We start from the raw sequence: 22,892 nt of genomic DNA, 5'->3' as shown, positions 1-22,892 counted from the left end.
CATTTCATCCCATGTCAGTTTGGCCTCATCCTGGGCCGGATTATCCAGCACACACTCTGACCACAGGCCCAGGGGCCACGCACAGCTGGGCTCCATCCAAGAGACAGCAAACAAAGCAACACAATAATAAAAAGCACCATGTGATCTTCTTACATCTTCAAGACAAACATAGTAAAAACATGAGCATATTTGTTTCCTGATAAAATGATGTGACAGGTAGAACAGAGTAAAGTGGTGGTGTTACAGCCTTTCTCCCCTCTGCTGCCGAGGCTGTTAGTCTCTCCCAAACTCAGCTACAGGACTTCCAAATGAATGAAAGCAGCAGAAGTGGCTTTACAAATGAAAGAGGAAGAGGAGAAGAAGAGGAGAGGGAGGCCACCCTGACCATCACTCCAGCTGAAAACATCACACTTCCATTAAAGTTGGTGAGAAAATGTTGAGCAGGATGAGCTGCTGGCTAATCTGGAGGCTGTAGCAGCAGCTCACAGTCACAGTGGATTTCCACTCATGAAAAAGCTCTGGCTGCTTCATTTCTCATCTCATATCAGAGACTTTAATGCTTCACTGAAGCTGTACTGTGATGCTTCCATATTCCAGTGAGGCCTCCATAATGATTTCAGCTGTTCTGTACACACACTGTGTGCCCTGTATGGCTCAAAGTCTCTGCAGCCTGTTTTTATCTGCTATCATCAGATCTTCATCATCCTCATTCACATCCCTCACACACTCTACAGCCTCATCAGCACTGACTTCATCTTCACTGACTGATGGAGCACAACATGAACCTGTGGAGGCTGAAACACTGTCCTGTCAAACATCTCCCCGTCACCACTCCACTTCTGTCAGCCTTTAAATGAACCCTGCTCAAGTCTGTCACTTCTGTTTGGAGCCAAAAGAGCTTAAAGATTATGCCACTACATTCTTGTCTAGAAAATATTAAAAGTGTATTTGGTGACACACAAAAAAGGGTAAAGTTTAAGTATAGTTTGGGTCCACACATGTCCAAACCCTGGTGTGTAGGCCTACTTAGTATTGAGAAAAGCCCACTAAAAGAACGCCCACCAGACCAAAGCAATGGTTTTGACTTGATCAGCATTAACCCCGCCCCCTGACTTTGATGGGTGAAGCTGACAAATAAAATGTATTTATGAACAGCGATGCAGGGCCAGGAGTAGCAACGTGAATTAAATAAATACATCATTAAATAATTCATTAAATGTGTCAGTAAAATAATTAAAATAGAAAACAAACCAACAAAATATGTAATTAACTAATTAGAATTGTACATAAATAAATAATGAATTATTTTAAATGAAATTAACTGATAATTAATTATCAATATATTTTTATAAATTAATTACTAAAATAAATGATTCATTAGTGATGTATTTATTTAATACAACCATAAAATCATTGCTAGTTTACTCAAAATCAATTTAAGACATCAATATTAAAGGTTAAATTATGATAATGAATACATGCAACTATAACTGATGACATAAGAATTTGGATTTTTTAAGCTAAAGCGAAGGTGCTGACTCTCTTGGCATGTTACTCTCAAATCCTCCCTAATAACAAGAACATAATTACACTTTAGCCACAAGAGGGCAGCAGCATTAATACAAGTCACATGTATATAAAGGTACAGTGATTATATTACAGTGATTTTGACAAAAACAAAACACAAGTTCATGGCAGTGTGTTTTTCCATAACATACCAACCACATTAAATAATAAAAACTTCATAACTTACAGAACTTTTTTAGAGGCTTTGACCACTGGCAGCAGCCTCAGAAGAGCCTCCTCTGAAGCAGAGTATTTCTGCAGGTCAAACACATCCAGATCTTTTTCTGATGACAGTAAGATGAAGACCAGAGCTGACCACTGAGCAGGAGACAGTTTATCTGTGGAGAGACGTCCTGAACTCAGGGACTGTTGGATCTCCTCCACTAGAGAACGATCATTCAGTTCATTCAGACAGTGAAACAGATTGATGCTTTTCTCTGCAGACAGATTCTCACTGAGCTTCTCCTTGATGTACTGAACTGCTTCCTGATTGGTCTGTGAGCTACTTCCTGTCTGTGTCATGAGGCCTTGCAAACGAGTTTGATTAGTCTTCAGACCCAAGAGAAAACGAAGGAACAAGTCCAGGTGTCCATTGGGGCTCTGTAAGGCCTTGTCCACAGCACACTGGTAGAAGTATTTCTCTGTCTGAGAGCTTGTTTGTTGCTCTTCCAGCAGATTGAGTCCAGAGTTGATGAAGGTCAGGTGGACATGAAGAGCAGCCAGAAACTCCTGAACACTGAGATGAACAAAGCAGAACACCTTGTCCTGGTATAGTTGTTTCTCCTCTTTAAAGATCTGTGTGAACACTCCTGAGTACACTGAGGCTGCTCTGATATCGATGCCACACTCTGTCAGGTCTGCTTCATAGAAGATCAGGTTTCCTTTCTGCAGCTGATCAAAAGCCAGTTTTCCCAGTGACTCAATCATCTTCCTGCTCTCTGGACTCCAGTGTGGATCTGTCTCAGATCCTCCATCATATTTGATCCTCTTGACTTTGGCCTGAACCACCAGGAAGTGGATGTACATCTCAGTCAGGGTGTTGGGCAGCTCTCCTCCCTCTCTGGTTTCCAGCACATCCTCCAGAACTGTAGCAGTGATCCAGCAGAAGACTGGGATGTGACACATGATGTGGAGGCTTCCACAGCTGGGCTCCATCCAAGAGACAGCAAACAAAGCAACACAATAATAAAAAGCACCATGTGATCTTCTTACATCTTCAAGACAAACATAGTAAAAACATGAGCATATTTGTTTCCTGATAAAATGATGTGACAGGTAGAACAGAGTAAAGTGGTGGTGTTACAGCCTTTCTCCCCTCTGCTGCAGAGGCTGTTAGTCTCTCCCAAACTCAGCTACAGGACTTCCAAATGAATGAAAGCAGCAGAAGTGGCTTTACAAATGAAAGAGGAAGAGGAGAAGAAGAGGAGAGGGAGGCCACCCTGACCATCACTCCAGCTGAAAACATCACACTTCCATTAAAGTTGGTGAGAAAATGTTGAGCAGGATGAGCTGCTGGCTAATCTGGAGGCTGTAGCAGCAGCTCACAGTCACCGTGGATTTCCACTCATGAAAAAGCTCTGGCTGCTTCATTTCTCATCTCATATCAGAGACTTTAAAGCTTCACTGAAGCTGTACTGTGATGCTTCCATATCCCAGTGAGGCCTCCATAATGATTTCAGCTGTTCTGTACACACACTGTGTGCCCTGTATGGCTCAAAGTCTCTGCAGCCTGTTTTTATCTGCTATCATCAGATCTTCATCATCCTCATTCACATCCCTCACACACTCTACAGCCTCATCAGCACTGACTTCATCTTCACTGACTGATGGAGCACAACATGAACCTGTGGAGGCTGAAACACTGTCCTGTCAAACATCTCCCCGTCACCACTCCACTTCTGTCAGCCTTTAAATGAACCCTGCTCAAGTCTGTCACTTCTGTTTGGAGCCAAAAGAGGTTAAAGATTATGCCACTACATTCTTGTCTAGAAAATATTAAAGTGTATTTGGTGACACACAAAAAAGGGTAAAAGTATAGTTTGGGTCCACACATGTCCAAACCCTGGTGTGTAGGCCTACTTAGTATTGAGAAAAGCCCACTAAAAGAACGCCCACCAGACCAAAGCAATGGTTTTGACTTGATCAGCATTAACCCCGCCCCCTGACTTTGATGGGTGAAGCTGACAAATAAAATGTATTTATGAACAGCGATGCAGGGCCAGGAGTAGCAACGTGAATTAAATAAATACATCATTAAATAATTCATTAAATGTGTCAGTAAAATAATCAAAATAGAAAACAAACCAACAAAATATGTAATTAACTAATTTGAATTGTACATAAATACATAATGAATTATTTTAAATGAAATTAACCGATAATTCATTGTGATTTTGTTTTGTGTTTTGATGAGCTAATAATCAGCTCTCTTTTTCTCATTGTTGTTCTAAGCCGGCTTATCCAAAGGTAAGGCACTACCTGTTGAATTATTTCCAAAGTGTGCCAAATTGGACATTACAAATTAAAGTCTACTCACTGAAATTACTGGGGAATGTCTGCTTTGATTTTGATGAGAATCTCATGACAGTACTGAGGATTTAATGCAGTTGGACTGCTAAAAATGATTGAATGCGGTTGGACCGCTAAAGGATTTAATACGGTTGGACCGTGGAAAGCAGTTGGACTGCTGATGATTTTAGTATATTAGGGAATTTGGTTATTGTTTGGGGTGGAGCCCGTATTGGTTATAAGGTTGGACCTGCTTCAGTCTTACACTTTTTTGGCTGTTTTACTGTTGTTCCAAAGTATTATAAATTATTCAAGAACGTCAGTTGGACTGATAGGAAGCGCAGTGCTCAGAGGTAACACTTGCCAATGCCAAGGACGCTTAGGCATTGTCCTCGAAGAGGGATAGTCAGTTGGTCACTGTGGAGCTTGGGGCACTCCAGAATAACCAGGAGTTAGAGTCTCCTTACCGTTTGGAACGGTAGTCTGCGCTTTTTTGGCCAGCAGAAGTTGGACTTCGGGCGTGTAACTTTAACTTAAAACTTCGGGGTAAGCCTTGGCTGTGAAATGCCAAAAATAGAGCTTCAGGCAAAGTTTGGGTTGGTTGACGCTTTTAAATTGAGTTAGGGATTTTAGAGATGAGGCCAGAAACTGTTGGACAGATACTGGTTAATTGATCACAAAAAAGTTGGACTTTATCGGTTGGACCGTTAACTTAAATTTGTCGAAATTGTTTAGGCGCTAAAGCTGACAGATGTGACAGTGGTTGTAAATATAAGACGTCTTTGTAATATAAAATAAGAGATCTCTGTGTGAAAGGAGTCTGAGGCAGTGCTGGAGCTATTTTTAGACTGTGTGTGTGTGAGTGTGAAAATGCAAATTAGTAAGCAGTGAACTGTTTAAACCACAGTTGGTTTTACAAATACTGCTGCAAACATTGTTGAGTGTGTGTTTAAGACGCCATTTATGTTCATTAGAGGGCTATAAATAAAGTTTTGAGTTGCCGTAGTGGATGTATAGTAATTGACTGAGTTTTGATATATATATATATAAATATAGTGAGTGCACTGTATATATTTAAGACTAACATATTACTTTTAGGAGTAACCTCTCATCAGCAATAAATGCTGGTGTGTTTTATTTTTTCTATTCTATGTGTGTGCTGTGAGAATTAATAGAGGTTTCAATTGTTTTCTTTGACTTGCTCTTTCTGATTATGAAAGGCATGTCTAAAATACTCTTAGGAAAGCGTGTTGTGAGTATATTCCTCAACTCTTGTCACAGTTTAAGTGTGTGAATGCTGTGAGTAGCAGGTTTTGAGTGATTGGGTGTGATTTGTACAAAATAATAAATAATAATAACACTATGAAAGTTGATAGTAGAGTGAGTGCAGAAGTGGAAGTGTGAGAGAAAAGGCGGTGTGTGTGTGAGACGATCTGACAAACGCAAAGAATTTAGTATATTTAGAAGTGTGTGCGTGAAATAAGGGTGAATTGTTTTAGATCAAGACTTAGTAAAACAAGAGTTTTATTAGCCTGTAAAAAAAAACCAGGAGAGATAGAAACAGAAAATATGGTTCTGAGCAGCTGCAAGGTTGACAGGAAATGGTGTGTGTGACAGGAACTTTGCATGCCCATAAAAGGAACTGACTGTGACAAGTGAGCACACAGAGAGAGAAACATACGAGGTAAACTCCAGGCAGATGAAGCAAATGGAGGTTTTAAGAAAAGAAATGAAAAGGATATTAATTGTATGCTTTAGTGTGTCAATACAGGTGGACTTCTTTCAACCTAGAATCTTGAGTACAGCGGCAAAACCATTGATTAACAGAATTGGGAGGAAAACAGGCCAGATTTTGGCTTAAAATTTTACAGCTTGACCTCCCACTTGTCCCGATCCTGAGAAGAAGCTCATAGGACAGTTAATCTCCTGATGAAGACCGACAGAACATCGTGGACTTCAAGAATTAACAGCAGGCAAAAGACAGTGCAACTGAAACTACACTGACGATACCAGCAGCAGCATGGAAGAAAAGCACGTGATGGAAAATGCACGGTGAACTGCAGGCTGGTAAGAACAGTGTGACATAACTGTTTAAAGACACTGAATGGGATATTTTGCCAGGCTGGGATTTAATCTAAAAGGAAAATACTGAAAAGAGCAACGGAGAAGAAACAGAGGAGAAACAGACTGTGTTTGCTGGGGATCACAAGACAACAAAGGACACTAAGAGAAGGGCACAGGGGCCAGTGGGAAGGTGGAGCCCAGACGAGTTCGACTGTGAGAATAGAGGGTACAATTGGGTTGAAATTGAAGCCGGAACTCAGGATGGTTTAGGGATGTCCACGTCACAAACAAAGAGGTAAACAAAAAGAAGGTAAAATAAAGAGAGAAAATAACTGACAATTACATTAATGAATAGAAGACACACATACAGATATTACATAGATTTATTTTTAGGATAAAGGGGAGAGCTTATACGTAGAAATGATTTTTTATACATATTGCATTTTGTGCCTTTAAGGGAGTTGTGGCTCAATTCGTCTCTTGTGGGTCACGAGCCTTTGGCTAGCGCTATGATTAGCCAATCTACTGTGAGGATGATATGAGTTATTGAAGGATTGCACACGCTTACAGACACAGAGTCCATAAACACACATGACAGTATTGATTCCAGGCAAAAGGCCTCAAATTAATTTAGCGTTTAACTGAACTTGAGCTGGCCCTGTAATAAGTGACAGAAAAGAGGAACTGAATAGGAGTTTCTTGCTTTAGAGAAGGACCAAAGGAAGGAAAGCATATATTTTGGTTAAGTCTGATAAACTAGAATGAGAAGGTATTGTTACATCAAAGGAGAAAGATGAAATAAAAAGGCTATACCAAACACAGGTTATAACACAGGAAATGTGAGTTTTAAAATGAAGTTAGTGTTAACACACAGGAGTTGTTTCAAGGCAGCGTTTAGCTGTGATGAAATGTATGCAGGAGTAATTGCTTATATGTTTAAACTTAATTGATTAAAGTGGTTGTTTTTTTTTGGATCTTTTAGTAGAATAGGCGCTTATAATGATTTTCTTGTGAAAGGAGATTCTAGGTCAGAGTGGAGGCCTTGCAGCAGCGAGAGTTCTGTGTACAGGATGTTGATGATTAGATAAGGCAAGTGACAGGAAACGCATGCAGGGACGTGAAAGCAGCGTTTTAAGAGTTTTAAAATGATGAGTAACGTTGAAGAATATATATAAATACAAGTCAATAAGTCAAGAAGATAATTAGGATCAGGCTTTTGATTAAAGAGTCCCAAAGATGATAAGTTAGGGAGGTGCAGGAAAAGGTGTTTTGTTTGCTTTACAGAAGATCTCGGCGACCACAGGGGGGTGAGGATCCTGGAGGCCCGAGGCATGATGGACCACAAGAGAGGGACACAGAAAAAACCTAATGTTACGCATGGAGTGTTCTCGAGGGGGAGCTGGTGTTTATTACTGGACCACTTAGATGACATGAGGTTGTCTGATTTGCTGAGCCAGAGGACGGCTAGAGAGGGTCAGAGCGGGAGTGGTGACCCCGATGTCCATGATGCCATGGATGGACATGGAGCAGCTGAGTGGGCCGAGGAGTGACCCACACAATGTATTGTGACCTCTGTGTTCCAGAGGTCGAGACGAGGAGTATTGAGATTGGAGAGATATTTTGCTGCTATTGTTATAATCATCCTCATTACCATTGCCATTAATATATAATCTACAGAATTGATTTGCAATTCAGATGTTGAAACAGTGTGTGGCTTTCAGAAGACTAAGTTGCAGGCAGAGAACGCTCATTCAGTTCATTCCGACATTGAAACAGATGATGCTTTCTCTGCAGACGTTCTCACTGAGCTTCTCCTTGAGTTACTGAACTGCTTTTCTTGTTTGGTCTTTGAGCTACTTCCTGCTGTGTCATGAGCCTTGCCAAACGAGTTTGATCTTGTCTTTCAGACCCAAGAGGAAACGAAGGAACAAGTCCAGGTGTCCATTGGGGCTCTGTAAGGCCTTGTCCACAGCACTCTGATAGAAGTATTTCTTTGAAGATTTTCTTGTTTGAAACACCTTCCAAGTTGTTTGTTGTTCTTCCAACAGATTGAGTCCAGAGTTGATGAAGGTCAGGTGGACATGAAGAGCAGCCAGAAACTCCTGAACACTGAGATGAACAAAGCAGAACACCTTGTTCTGGTACAGTTGTTTCTCCTCTTTAAAGATCTGTGTGAACACTCCTGAGTACACTGAGGCTGCTCTGATATCGATGCCACACTCTGTCAGGTCTGATTCATAGAAGATCAGGTTTCCTTTCTGCAGCTGATCAAAAGCCAGTTTTCCCAGTGACTCAATCATCTTCCTGCTCTCTGGACTCCAGTGTGGATCTGTCTCAGCTCCTCCATCATATTTGATCCTCTTGACTTTGGCCTGAACCACCAGGAAGTGGATGTACATCTCAGTCAGGGTCTTGGGCAGCTGTCCTCCCTCTCTGGTTTCCAGCACATCCTCCAGAACTGTAGCAGTGATCCAGCAGAAGACTGGGATGTGACACATGATGTGGAGGCTTCGAGCTTTCTTGATGTGGGAGATGATCCTGCTGGCCTGCTCCTCATCTCTGAATCTCTTCCTGAAGTACTCCTCCTTCTGTGGGTCAGTGAACCCTCTGACCTCTGTCACCATGTCGACACACTGAGGAGGGATCTGATTGGCTGCTGCAGGTCGTGTTGTTATCCAAAGGCGAGCAGATGGGAGCAGGTTCCCTCTGATGAGGTTTGTCAGCAGCTCATCCAATGAGGTGGACTTTCTGGTTTCAGTCAGGATTTTAGTTTTGTTGAAGTCCAAATTAAGTCGACACTCATCCAGACCATCAAGTATGAACACAACCTGGAAGTCTTCAAGCCTGCAGATTCCTGATTCGTTAGTTTGATTAAAGAAGTGATGAACAAGTTCCACCAAGCTGAACTTTTCCTCTTTCAGCACATTCAGCTCTCTGAAAGTGAATGGAAATATGAACTGGATGTCCTGGTTGGCTTTGTCTTCAGCCCAGTCCAGGCTGTATTTCTGTGTTAAGACTGTTTTCCCAATGCCAGCCACTCCCTTTGTCAGCACTGTTCTGATTGGTTCGTCTCTTCCAGGTGAGGCTTTAAAGATGTCTTCTTGTCTGATTGTTGTTTCTGGTCTGTCTGGTTTCCTGGATGCTGTTTCAATCTGTCTGACCTCATGTTCCTCATTGACCTCTGCAGTCCCTCCCTCTGTGATGTAGAGCTCTGTGTAGATCTGATTCAGGAGGGTTGGGCTTCCTGCTTTAGCGATGCCCTCAAACACACACTGGAACTTCTTCTTCAGTTGGGCTTTAAGTTCTCGTTTACAGAGTGGAGCAAATATTTCTGAAGGTAAGAAATTCAGAAAAAAATATTATATAATAAATATCATATCCTTTCAGTACCCTGAAAGGATGAATGTCTATTGGTCCATTTCTTGAGCTATTAGGAAAGATCAATATTCAGTCTTTAGAGAAATTCTCTTACTGCTCTGCAGATGGTCAGCCATCTCATGCTGCTTAAGTCTCCTCAAGAAGTGGAGTGTGATCTTCAGAAATGCTTCTCTGCAGCTCTTTCTTTCATCTTCATCCTCACCTTCAAACATCTCCTCATCCTCCATCTGGCTCTTTAAAGTTTCTGGGTGATCTGGACTCAGAAGCTTCTGGATCTTCTTCAGCTCGTTCTTCACAAACATGGTGATGTTGTCCTCCAGCCGCTGGAAAAGAAGACTATATGAATTACCCAGTGGTAAATGAACTGGTTCTTATATAGCTCTCTTTGATGCTCTGTGCACACAAAGCATTTTATACAACATGCCTCATTCAACCAAGCACATTGTTCTATGCTTAAATACTTTCTTTCACACTCTGATGGATGCATCAGAGGGCAGCTTGGGTTTAGTACGTTACCCAGTACATTTGCCAGCCAGGGTTTGATTCACAAACCTTCTGACTAGTAGCTGACCTGCTCCCCTCCTGAGCTACAGTCACCCCAATCTGACTGAAATCATGGAGCCCAAACTTTGATTTATGTTGGACACACTGACAATCCTCTGGTCCACAAAGTGCAGCATAGAGGTGACTGAAAAGAACAAATGTAAACGTAGTACTACAAACCATAACCACAGAGTCCAGGTGTGTTTGATGTTGCTGTGCAGACTGACCAGTGGAAACCTCTGCTCTCTGCTGGTCCACTCTGTGGAGGAGTAATGTATAATTAGCTCATGTTATGTCTGTCCACACACAGACACAAGCTAAAGGTCCATGAAGTGATGTTTGGATGGGTTCAGTCAATCAGATGACTGTCATGGTGGAGCTTTGCTAGTCCTGGTGATCCCACTGAGAATTAACAACTCAGTTTCCAGATGTCTGTAGTTTTCTGCTCAGTTTCTTTAGTCCCAACAGCTCTTACCATCTCCTGCATAAAGCTTTCCCTCCATGCTCAGATGCCCTGGAACAAGGTGCTCTCTTTATATCAGTGACTGGTTTAAAGTGCCAACTTGCAGTGCTCGCCAAACTTTGTGTCAGCAAAAGTAGTTCTAATGTTTCTTACATTTCTTACATTTTTACATTTTTACACACACAAATCAATGAACTCAAAAACATAAACTTTTCAGACATTTTGTTTTACAATGTTACAAAACTCAGTTCACAACTACACAGTCAGATTTACAAGTACAAAATATTTATGACCACAGTTTGAGCCGATGTATGTCCCGAGTCTGTGGACTTAGTAGTTTTGTTTTGATTGTTCTTGTCTTTTGTTACAATTTCATTCTGATTAAGATTTTCTAGTTCTGAGGTTTTGGTTTCTGTGTTCCCTCTGTACTGTGTTAGTATTGTGTCTCTGTGTTCACTTCCTGTTTTATTTTGACAGTGCCATGTCCTATGTTAGTGGCTGTGTCCCAATTCAGGGTCTGCATGCTTGAAGTACGCATTTTAAGTGCAATTACGTCACTGCCACATGACAACGGCTGTCCCAATTCGAAGTGTACTTCAAATTCATACTCCAAATGTGCCATTGATTTTCCCAAATATCAAGCGTGGTCCGGTGCACGCTTCGTGGTCCCATATATCCCACAATTCATAGCGCAGCGGTGGGTGTGGATAATTTTGCCGCAAAATACGGCAGAAGGGAGCGGCCAAGAGTGAACTGTCAAAAGTAAGTACTGAATATGACGTCACTTATTTATGTGCGAATGTTTAATAATGAAGAACATTAAAACATCACTGTTGGCCACATGTCGGCAAAGTTGTGTGACATTAGTGATGTTTGTACTTTCAGCGTTAACTTAGTTTTAAAGCCTCTACTGATTGATATATATATACATATATATATATTAGAGGGGGGAATCACCATACATCCCACTATACGATATTATCACAATACTTAACGCACGATACGATATTATTGAGATTTTTTTTTAAAATATTTTGCAATATTCAGATTCTGTACATAAAGTTAAACTTTATCAATATTCATTTTATCTAATATCAAAGTCTCACACTCAGTCTTTCTCTCATTTCAGTCAGTTTTATTGTTGACAAACTGAACGGTTTGTATTACAGTCTAGTCCAACTTAACTGAATGCAACCATCTGGTACAATTATAGCTATTCTGAACTAAGCAATTTATGAAAACTATGCAGCCCATTCAGCAACTGAAGAATTTGAAAGTAAATTAAAACAAAATGTAAATTTACATTAAATAAAAAAGTTTTAAACTTAATTAAAATAAAAAATGTCTTAAATTAAAATAAGTAAACTGTCATGTTTATTGCTGCCAAAAAAAAGTTAAACACATTTGGACAGTGAAGGAATGTCAGGATTCTTGCTCAGAAAAAGGATCAACATGCTTTGAGCACAAAAACCGTTTTTGTAACAAAATATCGATTTCTGCTGTCCCTGTATCGATACATTATTAGCAAACAAAATATCACGATATATATATATATATATATATATATATATATATATATATTTATTTATTAGGGGTGCAACGATATTCGTATCGATATTGAACCGTTCGATACAGTGCTTTCGGTTCGGTACGCATATGTATCGAACAATACAACATTTGTAATTTATTTTATCAATTTTCCTTCTGACGATGCTGTCTGTGTTGAGCGCTCAGTGAATCTGTGTTCGACTACTCCGCCTAGGCTGCACTGTCCAGCGCAGATCCACTGAGCGCTCAACACAGACAGCATAGTCAGAAGGAAGAGCGCAGGTCAAGCTAGCGAGACAGAAGTTAAGCTCTCCTTGCAACAGGCAAATTGAACCTCATTCAGATCTGGCGTTTGGAATTATTTTGGTTTTCATGTGACGTATGACCCTGAAGGTAAGCGAGTCATGGACTAAAGTAAAACAGTATGTTGGATGTGCCATGCAATGCTCAATTACATTGGTGTGAACTAGTGTGTTAGCGCAGTTAGCTTGTTAACGTGTTGGCCGTCTAGCCCCATGCACGGAGCGATCGGCGGTAGCTCGTTAACGGAGATTTGCCGTGTTGTGGCGTTAAGGTCATTTCAACGAGATTAACCTGAAAGCACTAGTGGGAACACAACGAATATGACTGCACATTTACGCCGACATCATCCTAGTGCAAAGACAAGTGGAAGCAGACAAAAAAAGCAAGCATGCTACTAACTTTAGCCGAGTCATTTAGACAGCTGTTAGCACATGATTCTCCTTATGCTGCTGAGAATATAGCCCAGAAGAAGCGGATAGTATAGCTTTTATTTTGGAAAGAGACATTTCTCTGTAATAAACTCTCTTTTCCAAAGATGAGTGATTCCTCAATCAGATACAGGGCTTGCAATATCGCTAGCCCGACGTCCCGGAGCTAGCGATTTTTTTCAGTCGGGGTACCAAAATCTATCTCTTCCCTGCCCGTCGGGCTATTGTAGGAAAAATATATGTCAATGCTTTTGCATTCTTTTAGAAATGTAGCTGGGTAATTATGTCATTGGCATCGGTGAGCCACTGTCAATATGTGACATATTGAAGTCGCGTTTGAATTTGCGCTTGTTTTTTTGCTTTCACTTTGCAATCGTGCGAACTGTGTATAGAGAGCGACAGCACTGATCTGTGAGTGATGATAATTTGTGCACCAATTCCTCTGACATCGTCTTATTAATCGTTAGCTTACTATGCAAACATGACAAGTGAAATCTCCCGCAGCTTAAACATGTGAGAGGTTGATCGCGCAGAGAATCGCTGAGCTTATGTGAGTGCATGTGTAAAAGCATTTCAGTTCTGCTGAGCCAAATAAGACAGGTCGGGGTGAAGAAGTGACAGCCAAAGAAAAGCTTACCACAAAATGGAGAAGTTATGACAAATCAGACTATAAGGCAAAAAGAAAGTGCAGCTTTATGGTTTCATGGACAAAAGAATTTCTGTGGCTGCAATATGACGAGCTAAATAACCAGGGCTGCACATAAGTGGTCCGCAGGTGCGCATTCGCTGTCAAAATAAAAAACACGCACAAGGGTTAGGGTTAAATTTAAAAACTGTACTTTTGAGTTAAAATATATATTTATAATTTTAATAAATGACAAATTAAAAATGCATGAACATTTTTTGTATCGAAAAAATATCGAACCGTGACACCAAAGTATCGAACCGAACCGAACCGTGAATTTTGTGTATCGTTGCACCCCTAATATATATATATATATATATATATATATATTATGTTTACATTACCACAGTGAGATGATTTTAGTCTCATGAACAACATTAGCTAATTGTTATTTACTAACTAATCTTAAATGACTGTTCAGCACAGAAATGAAGCCCAACAATCATGTTTTACAGTCCCGTGGTCTCAACCTCGGATACTCAACTAATAAAGTGATGTCATGACAACAATGAATGACCAACAAAACATTTTTTCTCCTTCATTTCTGTCAAACAATGCTGTATGTAACGTTTCTCGTGGTTAGTATCATGGTTGCTAGGCAACCTGAGCAGCACGGCGAAGGCTAGACCATCCCATTTCACAAGCCTCTCACTTCCGCACTTCTCGTACTTATAGTACGCACTGTACGTAGTACGCGTAGTGCGCGTACTTCAAGCGTGCAGACCCTGAATTGGGACACAGTCAGTGTGTCTACTTTTGCTTCCCCTTGTCTGGTTATGTCCAATGAATCCTGCTGTGTCTCCCTTTTCTCATTCCCTGATGGCTCTTTTGTGTATATGAGCCCTTTGTTTTCTCCTGCTTGTTGCTGGTTCGTCTGTGTTGTCTCCCCGTGTCTCCGTTTAAGGTTTCAGGTTAGTTTTTTAGTTTTTTCAGTAGAGGTTATCTTAGCTTCTGCACAGGCCATCTCCACTGCACTTCATTGTTTCAATAAAGCTCACTCACTTCACAGCAGTGTCGGCATCTTGGGTCCTTTATTAAATTCAACATGGCTCGCCCCGCTAGCCGTGACATAAGATGTGAAAACAATATCCAAAAAACATGAGGGACAAACAGGGAATAGTTTTAAGGTGCAGGGCCAACAAACTGAGTCTAGCCATGAACTCAGAGTTGATTGAATTAGCATTTTGAATTGGCTGATCTGAGTTACTTCAATCAAGTCTATGTTCACTTTGAGTTACGATTATACGTGATTGATGTAAAAGAAAAAAGCCATCATCAGCAACTGATTCTGATTTAGCAGGTTTTCAAATGTAAACGGTACCCATCCCTAGCTGGCTGTAGTTAAACCTTTACTTAAAAAGCATCCCTAGACCCAGCCGTACGGCTTATCTACTGAGCAGCGCAGTGTCAGAGTGAACAACACAGGAAAATGATCAGAGATGCCCAACTCAGATATTTCAGTGACGCACACATCCCGCCCGTGGAAAAGCTCCAAGTCTAGTGTGTGACCTTTTTCATGCGTGGGACCAGTAACCCACTGGGTCAAGTTAAAAGAGTCAATAATATTTAAAAAGTCCTTGACCAGAAGTTTAAAGTCACAGCAGACATGGATGTTGAAATCACCAAGGCAGCATCATCAGAAGACATAGCACACCCAGCTCTATCTGTCCATGAAGCCAGATAACACACACCAATGAGTTAAACTGCAGGAATGTCTTAAAGACATAAAGACCTGGATGGCCGCTAACTTTCTGCTTCTTCATTCAGATCAAACTGAGGTTATTGTACTCGGCCCTGAAAATCTTAGAAATATGGTCTCTAAGCAGATTCTTACTCTGGATGGCATTACCTTGGCCTCCAGTAACACTGTGAGGAACCTTGGAGTCATTTTTGACCAGGACATGTCCTTCAACGCACATATTAAACAAATATGTAAGACTGCGTTCTTCCATTTGTGCAACATCTCTAAAGTTAGAAATATCCTGTCTCAGAGTGACGCTGAAAAACTAGTTCATGCATTTATTACTTCCAGGCTGGACTACTGTAATTCATTATTATCAGGATGTCCTAAAAACTCACTGAAAAGCCTTCAGCTGATCCAAAATGCTGCAGCAAGAGTCCTGACAGGGACTAGAAAGAGAGAGCAGATTTCTCCTGTTTTGGCTTCCCTTCATTGGCTTCCTGTTAAATCCAGAATTCAAAATCCTGCTCCTCACATACAAGGTCTTAAATAATCAGGCCCCATCTTATCTTAATGACCTTGTAGTACCATATCACCCTATTAGAGCACTTCGCTCTCGCTCTGCAGGCCTACTTGTTGTTCCTAGAGTATTTAAAAGTAGAATGGGAGGCAGAGCCTTCAGTTTTCAGGCCCCTCTTCTGTGGAACCAGCTTCCAGTTTGGATTCAGGAGACAGACACTATCTCTACTTTCAAGATTAGGCTTCAAACTGTCTTCTTACTTAACGATTAAGTCCCTGTATTCCACCGTTATATGGAAATCAGCCATTATAACTTGTGTCAAATCTACTTGTACCTCACAGTTTTCTAAGTGCACAGAGAGCAGTAAACCTCAGAGCAGCAGCACATCAGACTGTGTGCAAAAAATCTAGAAGAGAAAATATTTCGACCCATTTCTAAATGATTCTTGTGACCATGCTGCACCACAACACCTGATCTCTGGTTTCCTGACCTCTTCAATCCCACTTTAAAACTTGACTAAACTCATTTTCCTGTTTAGGTGTTGAGGCAAAGCCGCCCATCTACAATGCAGGCAACAGCAAACGGAGCTATTTTTATTCCCTTTGAGTTTTTTCTACTTTTGTGCTACAAAATGTTCAAGCTGATTAAATTCATTAGAATAAAAGTTCAGATAATTTTCTTATATTAATGTTGGAGGTAGAAATTCAGGTAACTTTGCACAAAAACTGGCAGAAATTTCCTTCAAAGATGGAGTTTTTACTTTAATACTGTGAGTACATTTCAGAGCCTGTACTCTTTTACCTTTACTCGAGTAAAGAAGCTGAATCAGTATTTCAGCTTTAAGAGGGTATTTTAACACAAACATCAGTCCTTCTACTTAAGTATGTTTGACACTTTGTTTAATCATCATTTTTAATGATCAAATATATGTTTGTTATTTGTGGAGTTTAAATGTCCTTGACAGAGACAGATGATGATCATTATCCTGCACTGTGGTCTCAGGTTTGGTCGAGCTAGCACAAAGAATGGCTATGTTGAACTTCCTCCTGGGATCTACACTAAGAAGTGAGTCCAACATTAGCAGGGTCTCTTTCCTTTATCTGGAGTCACTTTAGCATTCACAGTCACGTGAAGCTGGTTATTAACTCGATAAGTCAACCCAGGGTTTCAGCTGAGCGCTCACATGAAACACATGGTGTTGGCAGCATCTGATCAATCATATTCATGGAGACGTGTATCAGCAACAGAGCAGCTGAGTTTGCAGAAGGAAGTCAAACTAAACCACAGGAACAATATGAGGAGATTACACACATAATAAAATACTAGCAGTAACACAGCTGCTGCAGACAAATCAGTCGTGTGATCGTGTGTGAGAGGAGAAGGACTGTAAAGGAGTTTGGTGTTAAAAGCTCTGTATGAATGTGGGAGACTTTGAAGGGCTTTAAAAAGGCCAATATAAAATAAAAGGCAGCAAAATTGCTGAGTGTGAAAGTCACCAGACTTATCAGACCTCTGTGATTAAGACCTGTAAGAACACCTATTTGTACTTGTTGGCATTATATCAAACACACACGTATATTAAGCCTTTGTTTGAACTCTGGTTGAATTTGTTACTTTCAGACTGTGAAACATCACAGAGGCTGCAGCTGCAGATCTTTTATTCACCTGGAAATTTACTTTAAATGTTAGATGGAAAATGTATTGCTCAGTTTAACCAGAGTAAGAACAATAATCCATAAACCTTCATAAAGACAAACATCTCCCAGAACATTGAGCTGCTGAAGTGTCACTGAAGGGAAAAACTATTTGTCCTCCTCCATCCAGCAACACCTGAAACACCTGAGTGGAAGCTCCTCCCTACACTGTGTTTGAAGCAAAGCACAAAGGAGACACCTGCTGGAGCAGCTGGAGTCCTACAGACACTCAGCCTCTTCACTACACAAACACCTCCTACAACATCCACTCTTTCCACTCTGACTGCTGTGTTTGTGGAAACACTCCAACACACACCGCTTCACACACCAACATAGAAATGTGTGAAAAAGAGCTGAGCTGATATTAAACATGAGGATTTATTCAAAAATACAGAGTCAGGAACAACATCTAGACACACATTACCTCTCAGCAGCAGAAGAACAGCCTTTAAAGTTTATATCAAAATCCTTCGACATGTTGCTCTTTAAGGAAACACAGCTGGGTTCAGGTCCAGGAGATTCTGGCCTCTTATTGATCCTAAAAGAAAAACAATAAATGTCACAGCTTCATGAGACAGGAAGGAAAAACTGGAAATATTAAATTAAAGACATGATGAACAATCTCATAAAAATAATGTACTTACTCTTTGTCACATAACAGTCTTTTGTTAAAGTTTACAACAATTTCCTTCGACTCGTTGCTCTTTAAGGAAACACAGCTGGGTTCAGGTCCAGGCTCTGGATTAGTTTCAGGGTTATGTCCAGCTGAGCCTGGTACGCCCCACAGCTCTGGGCTTTAAAACAACACACACAGAGGTATGAGTGTGAATAATGATGGAGAAGGGATGTGAGTGCTGAGCTGTGACATGGAGAAGAGTCATGGACAGTTAGAGATGGTCATCTCACCTCTGAGCTTTGGTCTGGCTCTCATGTTCCCCACACAGAGTGCTTTTAGAGGGAGGGACTCCCTCCTCTCTGTCCTCACACTGATCCATGCTGCTCAATTCACATCAGCTCACACACACTTTCTACCTTCACCTGCAGAGGAAACACAAATCATTCATGTGCACATCAACTGAGAGCTGCAGAGGTCGTGTCTGATGTGTTGGACTAACATCCATCTGAGACGCAGCTTTCATCAGTTCACTACAAAAAGTGTCACAGAGCCCAGTTCAGCCTCCAAATCCTCCATTACTGTAGTCCTACAAAGCAGCAGGTCAAACATGGCTGCAGAGAGCAGCTTTATGTCAGTAACCATGTCCAGGACCGAGCTGACTGCTTACAGAGTTCATACTCTAACTGCTAGCTGCTCTGCTAGCTAAGCTAACTCAGTAACAGTGACTCTGACAGCAGTTACTGTGGAACAGCGGCCGAGCTCAGGACACATTCAGTGTGTTTAGTCTGAGTCCTGGACTCTGATTCAATGGATTCAATCCAGCTCAGAGTTTCATGTGTTCATCAGAATAAAATACATGTACTAATATAACAGAAGTAATGCTCTGAATGCAGGACTGTAATGGAGGATAAATAAGGTTTTTACAGCCTGAAAGAAACATTCAGTTCATGTATTTGTAGACAGTGAAGCAGTTTTTAATACTGCAGCTGTTTCCTTCACCTGTGTGTGTGTGAGCCACACCTTCATGTGCTGCTTTAGAAATATGTGGTCTGACTGCTCAGACTGAGTCTAGGAGGAAAGTTCACACGCTGGAGAAAGTTTTGTTCCTAACTTTGTCAGAGTTCGGCTCCAAAGACAAAGAAGACGGAGCTCACAGTCTGTAGATGGTCCTCAGTGTGTGTGTGAAGCAAGAAGCACACAGGAGTGTGTTTATGTCAGCAAATCAGTGTGTGTGAAGAGTCTGAGGGAGTGTGTGAATGAGACTCAACACTGAAACCAACAGTCCAAGAAAAGCGTCTGGATTTCTTTAAGTTTAACTTAAAGAAGTCCAGACGCTTTTCTTTTTGTCTCCATAATGTCTCCATAATGCTGCAATGTTATCTGCCCCAGAAACACTGTGCAGAAGCTCTGATGGTGACACAGAAAAGTCAAAGTGGAGATACTTCTGTCCACCTTTGATTAGACTCATTATAAAAAGGAAAACAAAGTTTGAACACAGTCATGTTTCCAGTTCACTGACTTACATTTATTCCATGGACACTCACTCTAACCTGAACCACAGCTACAACCCAACATTGTTGAGGCCTCATCTCCTCCTTTCCTGACTGTAGAGGTTAAATATGCAACAACCAACAAATAAAAGAATTTGGTTCATTTCAAAGAAATTCACACGGTGACCAAGTAAAGTAACCGTAGTAAAGGAGACAACATCCCGTTGATGGTGGGATTATTTGAAAGATTTGCTTTGGTCACGTCACCAAATGCAGTTGAACCACCCGTGGATCCATGTTTGACCATTCTACCACTCTGAGCTCTGCTTTTTAATCATTTTATTATTATCATCATTCATTTATTCATTCTTTGGAGGGGGGCTATTTCCTAATGCTGCCCTAATAAGCTGATGTTCAAGGGGAAATATAACAGAAACTCTTTCAGTGTTATTCATTAATAAATTAACAGATAAACTGTGAAGAAGAAAAAACTGAGATTTAAAGGAGAGAGTGAGAAACTTGATCATCATCCTCATAATACATGTTTATCAGTATCTGCTGTGACCATACTGCAGTAATAACTACAAGTCTACATTTCTGTGACTGTTGATCAATCACAGCAGGAATCTGAGCTCATCTCTGCACACAGAGCAGCTTCAGCTCTGGGATAAACTGCTCGCTTCACGTCCTTCTCAGCTCACAGACACTCATCCTGATATTTTCCTTTAACATTTGATGGTATAATTCATCTGAGTTTACACTTTATCTGCATAAATACAGAAAAACAGACCCAAACACCAGAAACCATCAGTTTCACGTTCAACGGGAAGTGGCTCAAACGTCACAGTTTCATAACGTCACCCTGAACTCCACTCACGGAGTTTCTGTCGCCATTGTAGTTTTTAAAGTCCCGTGATAAAGGCGGGGCTTTCTGTGAATCCGCACGCTCATTGGCTAATAGCTCGAGATTGACACCTCGTTATCCAATGAGCGTGCGGGAACTTCCGACATAAAGTTGTTTCCTTTGAAAAACCAAAGTCTGATTATTTTTGCCTCCACTGACGGAGCCTGTTGTTCCCGCCACAGAGACACAGTAATGTCAGAGCGGTGTTAACACTCACCCTGCCTCAGCACAGCTCTCACTCTCCTCCTGCTCTCTCACACTAAACGGAGGCTCAGCTAAACTCACTTCCTCTCTACTTACAGGAAACCAGCGCTCAGAGGAGCCGACCGGCCTCACATTTCACCCACAGACACGAACAGCGTGGAATTATTTTATGTCATAAGAAGAAACATATTCATGTAAACACTCACCTGCCTCAGCTCCACCTTCCTCCTCCTGCTTTCACTTTCACTGCTGCTCCCTAAACACAGAGGATGCTGGGACTTGTAGTTGTTTCCTTCCGGTGCGGTCTTCCTCTTTGTTTGTTTGTGTTTGTGTTCAAGTTATTTCGATCATGTAAACATCAACAGAACACGTGAAGCCACACAGAGTTTGTATGTCGAGGTGGGTAGGAGGGTTTGAGGGTTTGGGGAGGGGTCAGAGGGAAGAGGTCTCTCAGTCTGGACAATCCACATTGATGGCATTGCATCTTTCAGCGTGTTTGTGGGTCGATTTGGATGCTCCAGGTGTGAGAGCAGCCACTCAGCCTCTACTGCAGATGTGTGTCACAAGTTCATCTAGTAGTAGGCTATGGCACTTGGCCACAGGTGGCAGCAGTGGACTGGCCTCCATGTGAGACTGCTCCAGCTGCTATGTGATAGTCCAGCTGCAAACTGAAGGTCATATGCAAGTTTTGGAAATTAAACTGTACAATATAAAGCGCCTTGAGGCGACTGTTGTTGTGATTTGGTGCTATATAAATAAAAATGAATTGAAACTCAGAATATTCTTAACTTAGCTTTAAAACCAACCCAATCTAACTCTCCTCCACACTCAAAAACAAAGACAAACCAACTGACACATCTGAGTCCCTCACTTTCTTCAATCCACTCACTCTCACAAGCTCCACTTAGTCACACTGGCTCTGTTTATTACTGATTACTATTGTCTCCCCAGAAACACTTCTGTTTTTTTCTTTTTTCCTATTTCAGTTGTGTTTTTTGTGCTTTTGCAGCGTTTTTTTATTGCTGGTGTTTTCTTAAGTTGCAGTCCGTTTGGCCTCTCAGGGCCACCGTAGATAAAGGCCAAAAATAAATACATAACATCGTTTCAATCAGTTTAAAGGTTTATTTGCAAGACACAAAAACAGAAAAAACTAGAAAAATTTGCATTTCCTGCAAAAATGCTGTGTGGATTCCTTAACGCTGAAGTTGCCTACTGAAAAAGCTGAAAAAGTTGAAAACTTGCAAAAAGTTATATGGCGGTGAAGAAACTGAAAATTCTAATGAAAGGGGTAAAGACGGAGAAATTTTTGCTGAAAAAAAATATTGCCCTGAGCAGGATTCGAACCTGACCCTCCTGGTTTCAAGGTAGCCACTCATCTCACTGAGCCACACTCATTCTGATAAAGAAGAGGTGGAGAGACTGACAATTTTGCTGAAATAAGCAGAAGCTGCTGAGAATTGTGCTGATAAGAGATGAAAAGGCTGAAAATTTTGCAGAAAAGAGGTGAATCAGCAGAATTTCTGCTCAAAAGAGGTTTTTTCAATACAATTAAAAGTTACAAATGTATTGTGCATGAAACAGGAATTCAAACGTGGCTCAGATGTGTGTCACAAGTTAATCTGGCTGTAGGCTATGGCACTTGACCACAGGTGGCGCTAATTGACTTGACTCCATTTGAGTGCACACAAAGTAAACTGCACACTTTAGTTATGAAGCAAAAACGCTGAAATCACAGTAATAACACGTACGAGGGGAACGATAACGAAGACAAGATGCTCCTGATCGTTGCTCTTGCTGTCCTGTGAACAGCATCGGCGTGGTGTTAATGGTTTGCTTTTGTTTTGGCGATCGCCCCGTGAATGAGAATATGACCAGGTAAACCCGCGACATTTTTAAATCGTTTGTCGTTCAACAGCAACAAGACTGACGGAGTGTGTTTGAGGAAACCTCACAAATGTCACAGATGAAATATTTGGTGTTTATTTGCTGGTTTGTCGGTAGCAGCTCCTTCAAAGTAAGTCTACCACACATCTGTTTGACCAACGCCAGTTGATTTGGATCACCGGTCCAAACAATTTGAACCATTGTTGTGTTACCTTTGTGTTGAGTTTGACTGATATTTGCTGGATAGCAAATGTTTTAAAGCTATGCAACCTTTATCTGTACATAGCAGTTAAACTGTTTAGATCAATCTTTATTGATAATATACATTATTTATTTATGAATTACTGTGTACACAAGAATAAGTTAATGTATTAAGATAAACTGGCTGAAATTTTTGTATTATTCTTGTGATT

At 41.0% G+C, this 22,892-nt stretch overlaps 1 protein-coding gene across 1 annotated transcript; it reads right to left on the bottom strand.

Annotated features, from left to right (window-relative positions):
* Positions 1-1,557: 1,557 nt before the first annotated feature.
* Positions 1,558-18,333, bottom strand: LOC120742643 (protein NLRC3-like). Its single transcript, XM_040046069.1, has 8 exons — positions 18,288-18,333; positions 18,026-18,175; positions 17,806-17,919; positions 10,240-10,318; positions 9,611-9,839; positions 8,128-9,469; positions 1,926-2,203; positions 1,558-1,568 (listed from the first exon to the last, which is right to left on the bottom strand). The coding sequence occupies exons 3-8, from the start codon at positions 17,856-17,858 to the stop codon at positions 1,558-1,560; spliced, it is 1,992 nt and encodes a 663-aa protein (XP_039902003.1). The 5' UTR covers positions 17,859-17,919; positions 18,026-18,175; positions 18,288-18,333.
* Positions 18,334-22,892: the final 4,559 nt, after the last annotated feature.

The sequence above is a fragment of the Simochromis diagramma genome, unplaced genomic scaffold (genome assembly GCF_900408965.1).
Source record: "Simochromis diagramma unplaced genomic scaffold, fSimDia1.1 OVJJ01000369.1, whole genome shotgun sequence".
In the NCBI taxonomy this organism is placed as follows: domain Eukaryota; kingdom Metazoa; phylum Chordata; class Actinopteri; order Cichliformes; family Cichlidae; genus Simochromis; species Simochromis diagramma.
The sequence above is the reverse complement of the archived record's forward strand: the minus strand, read 5'-3'. Positions and strand labels throughout refer to the sequence as shown.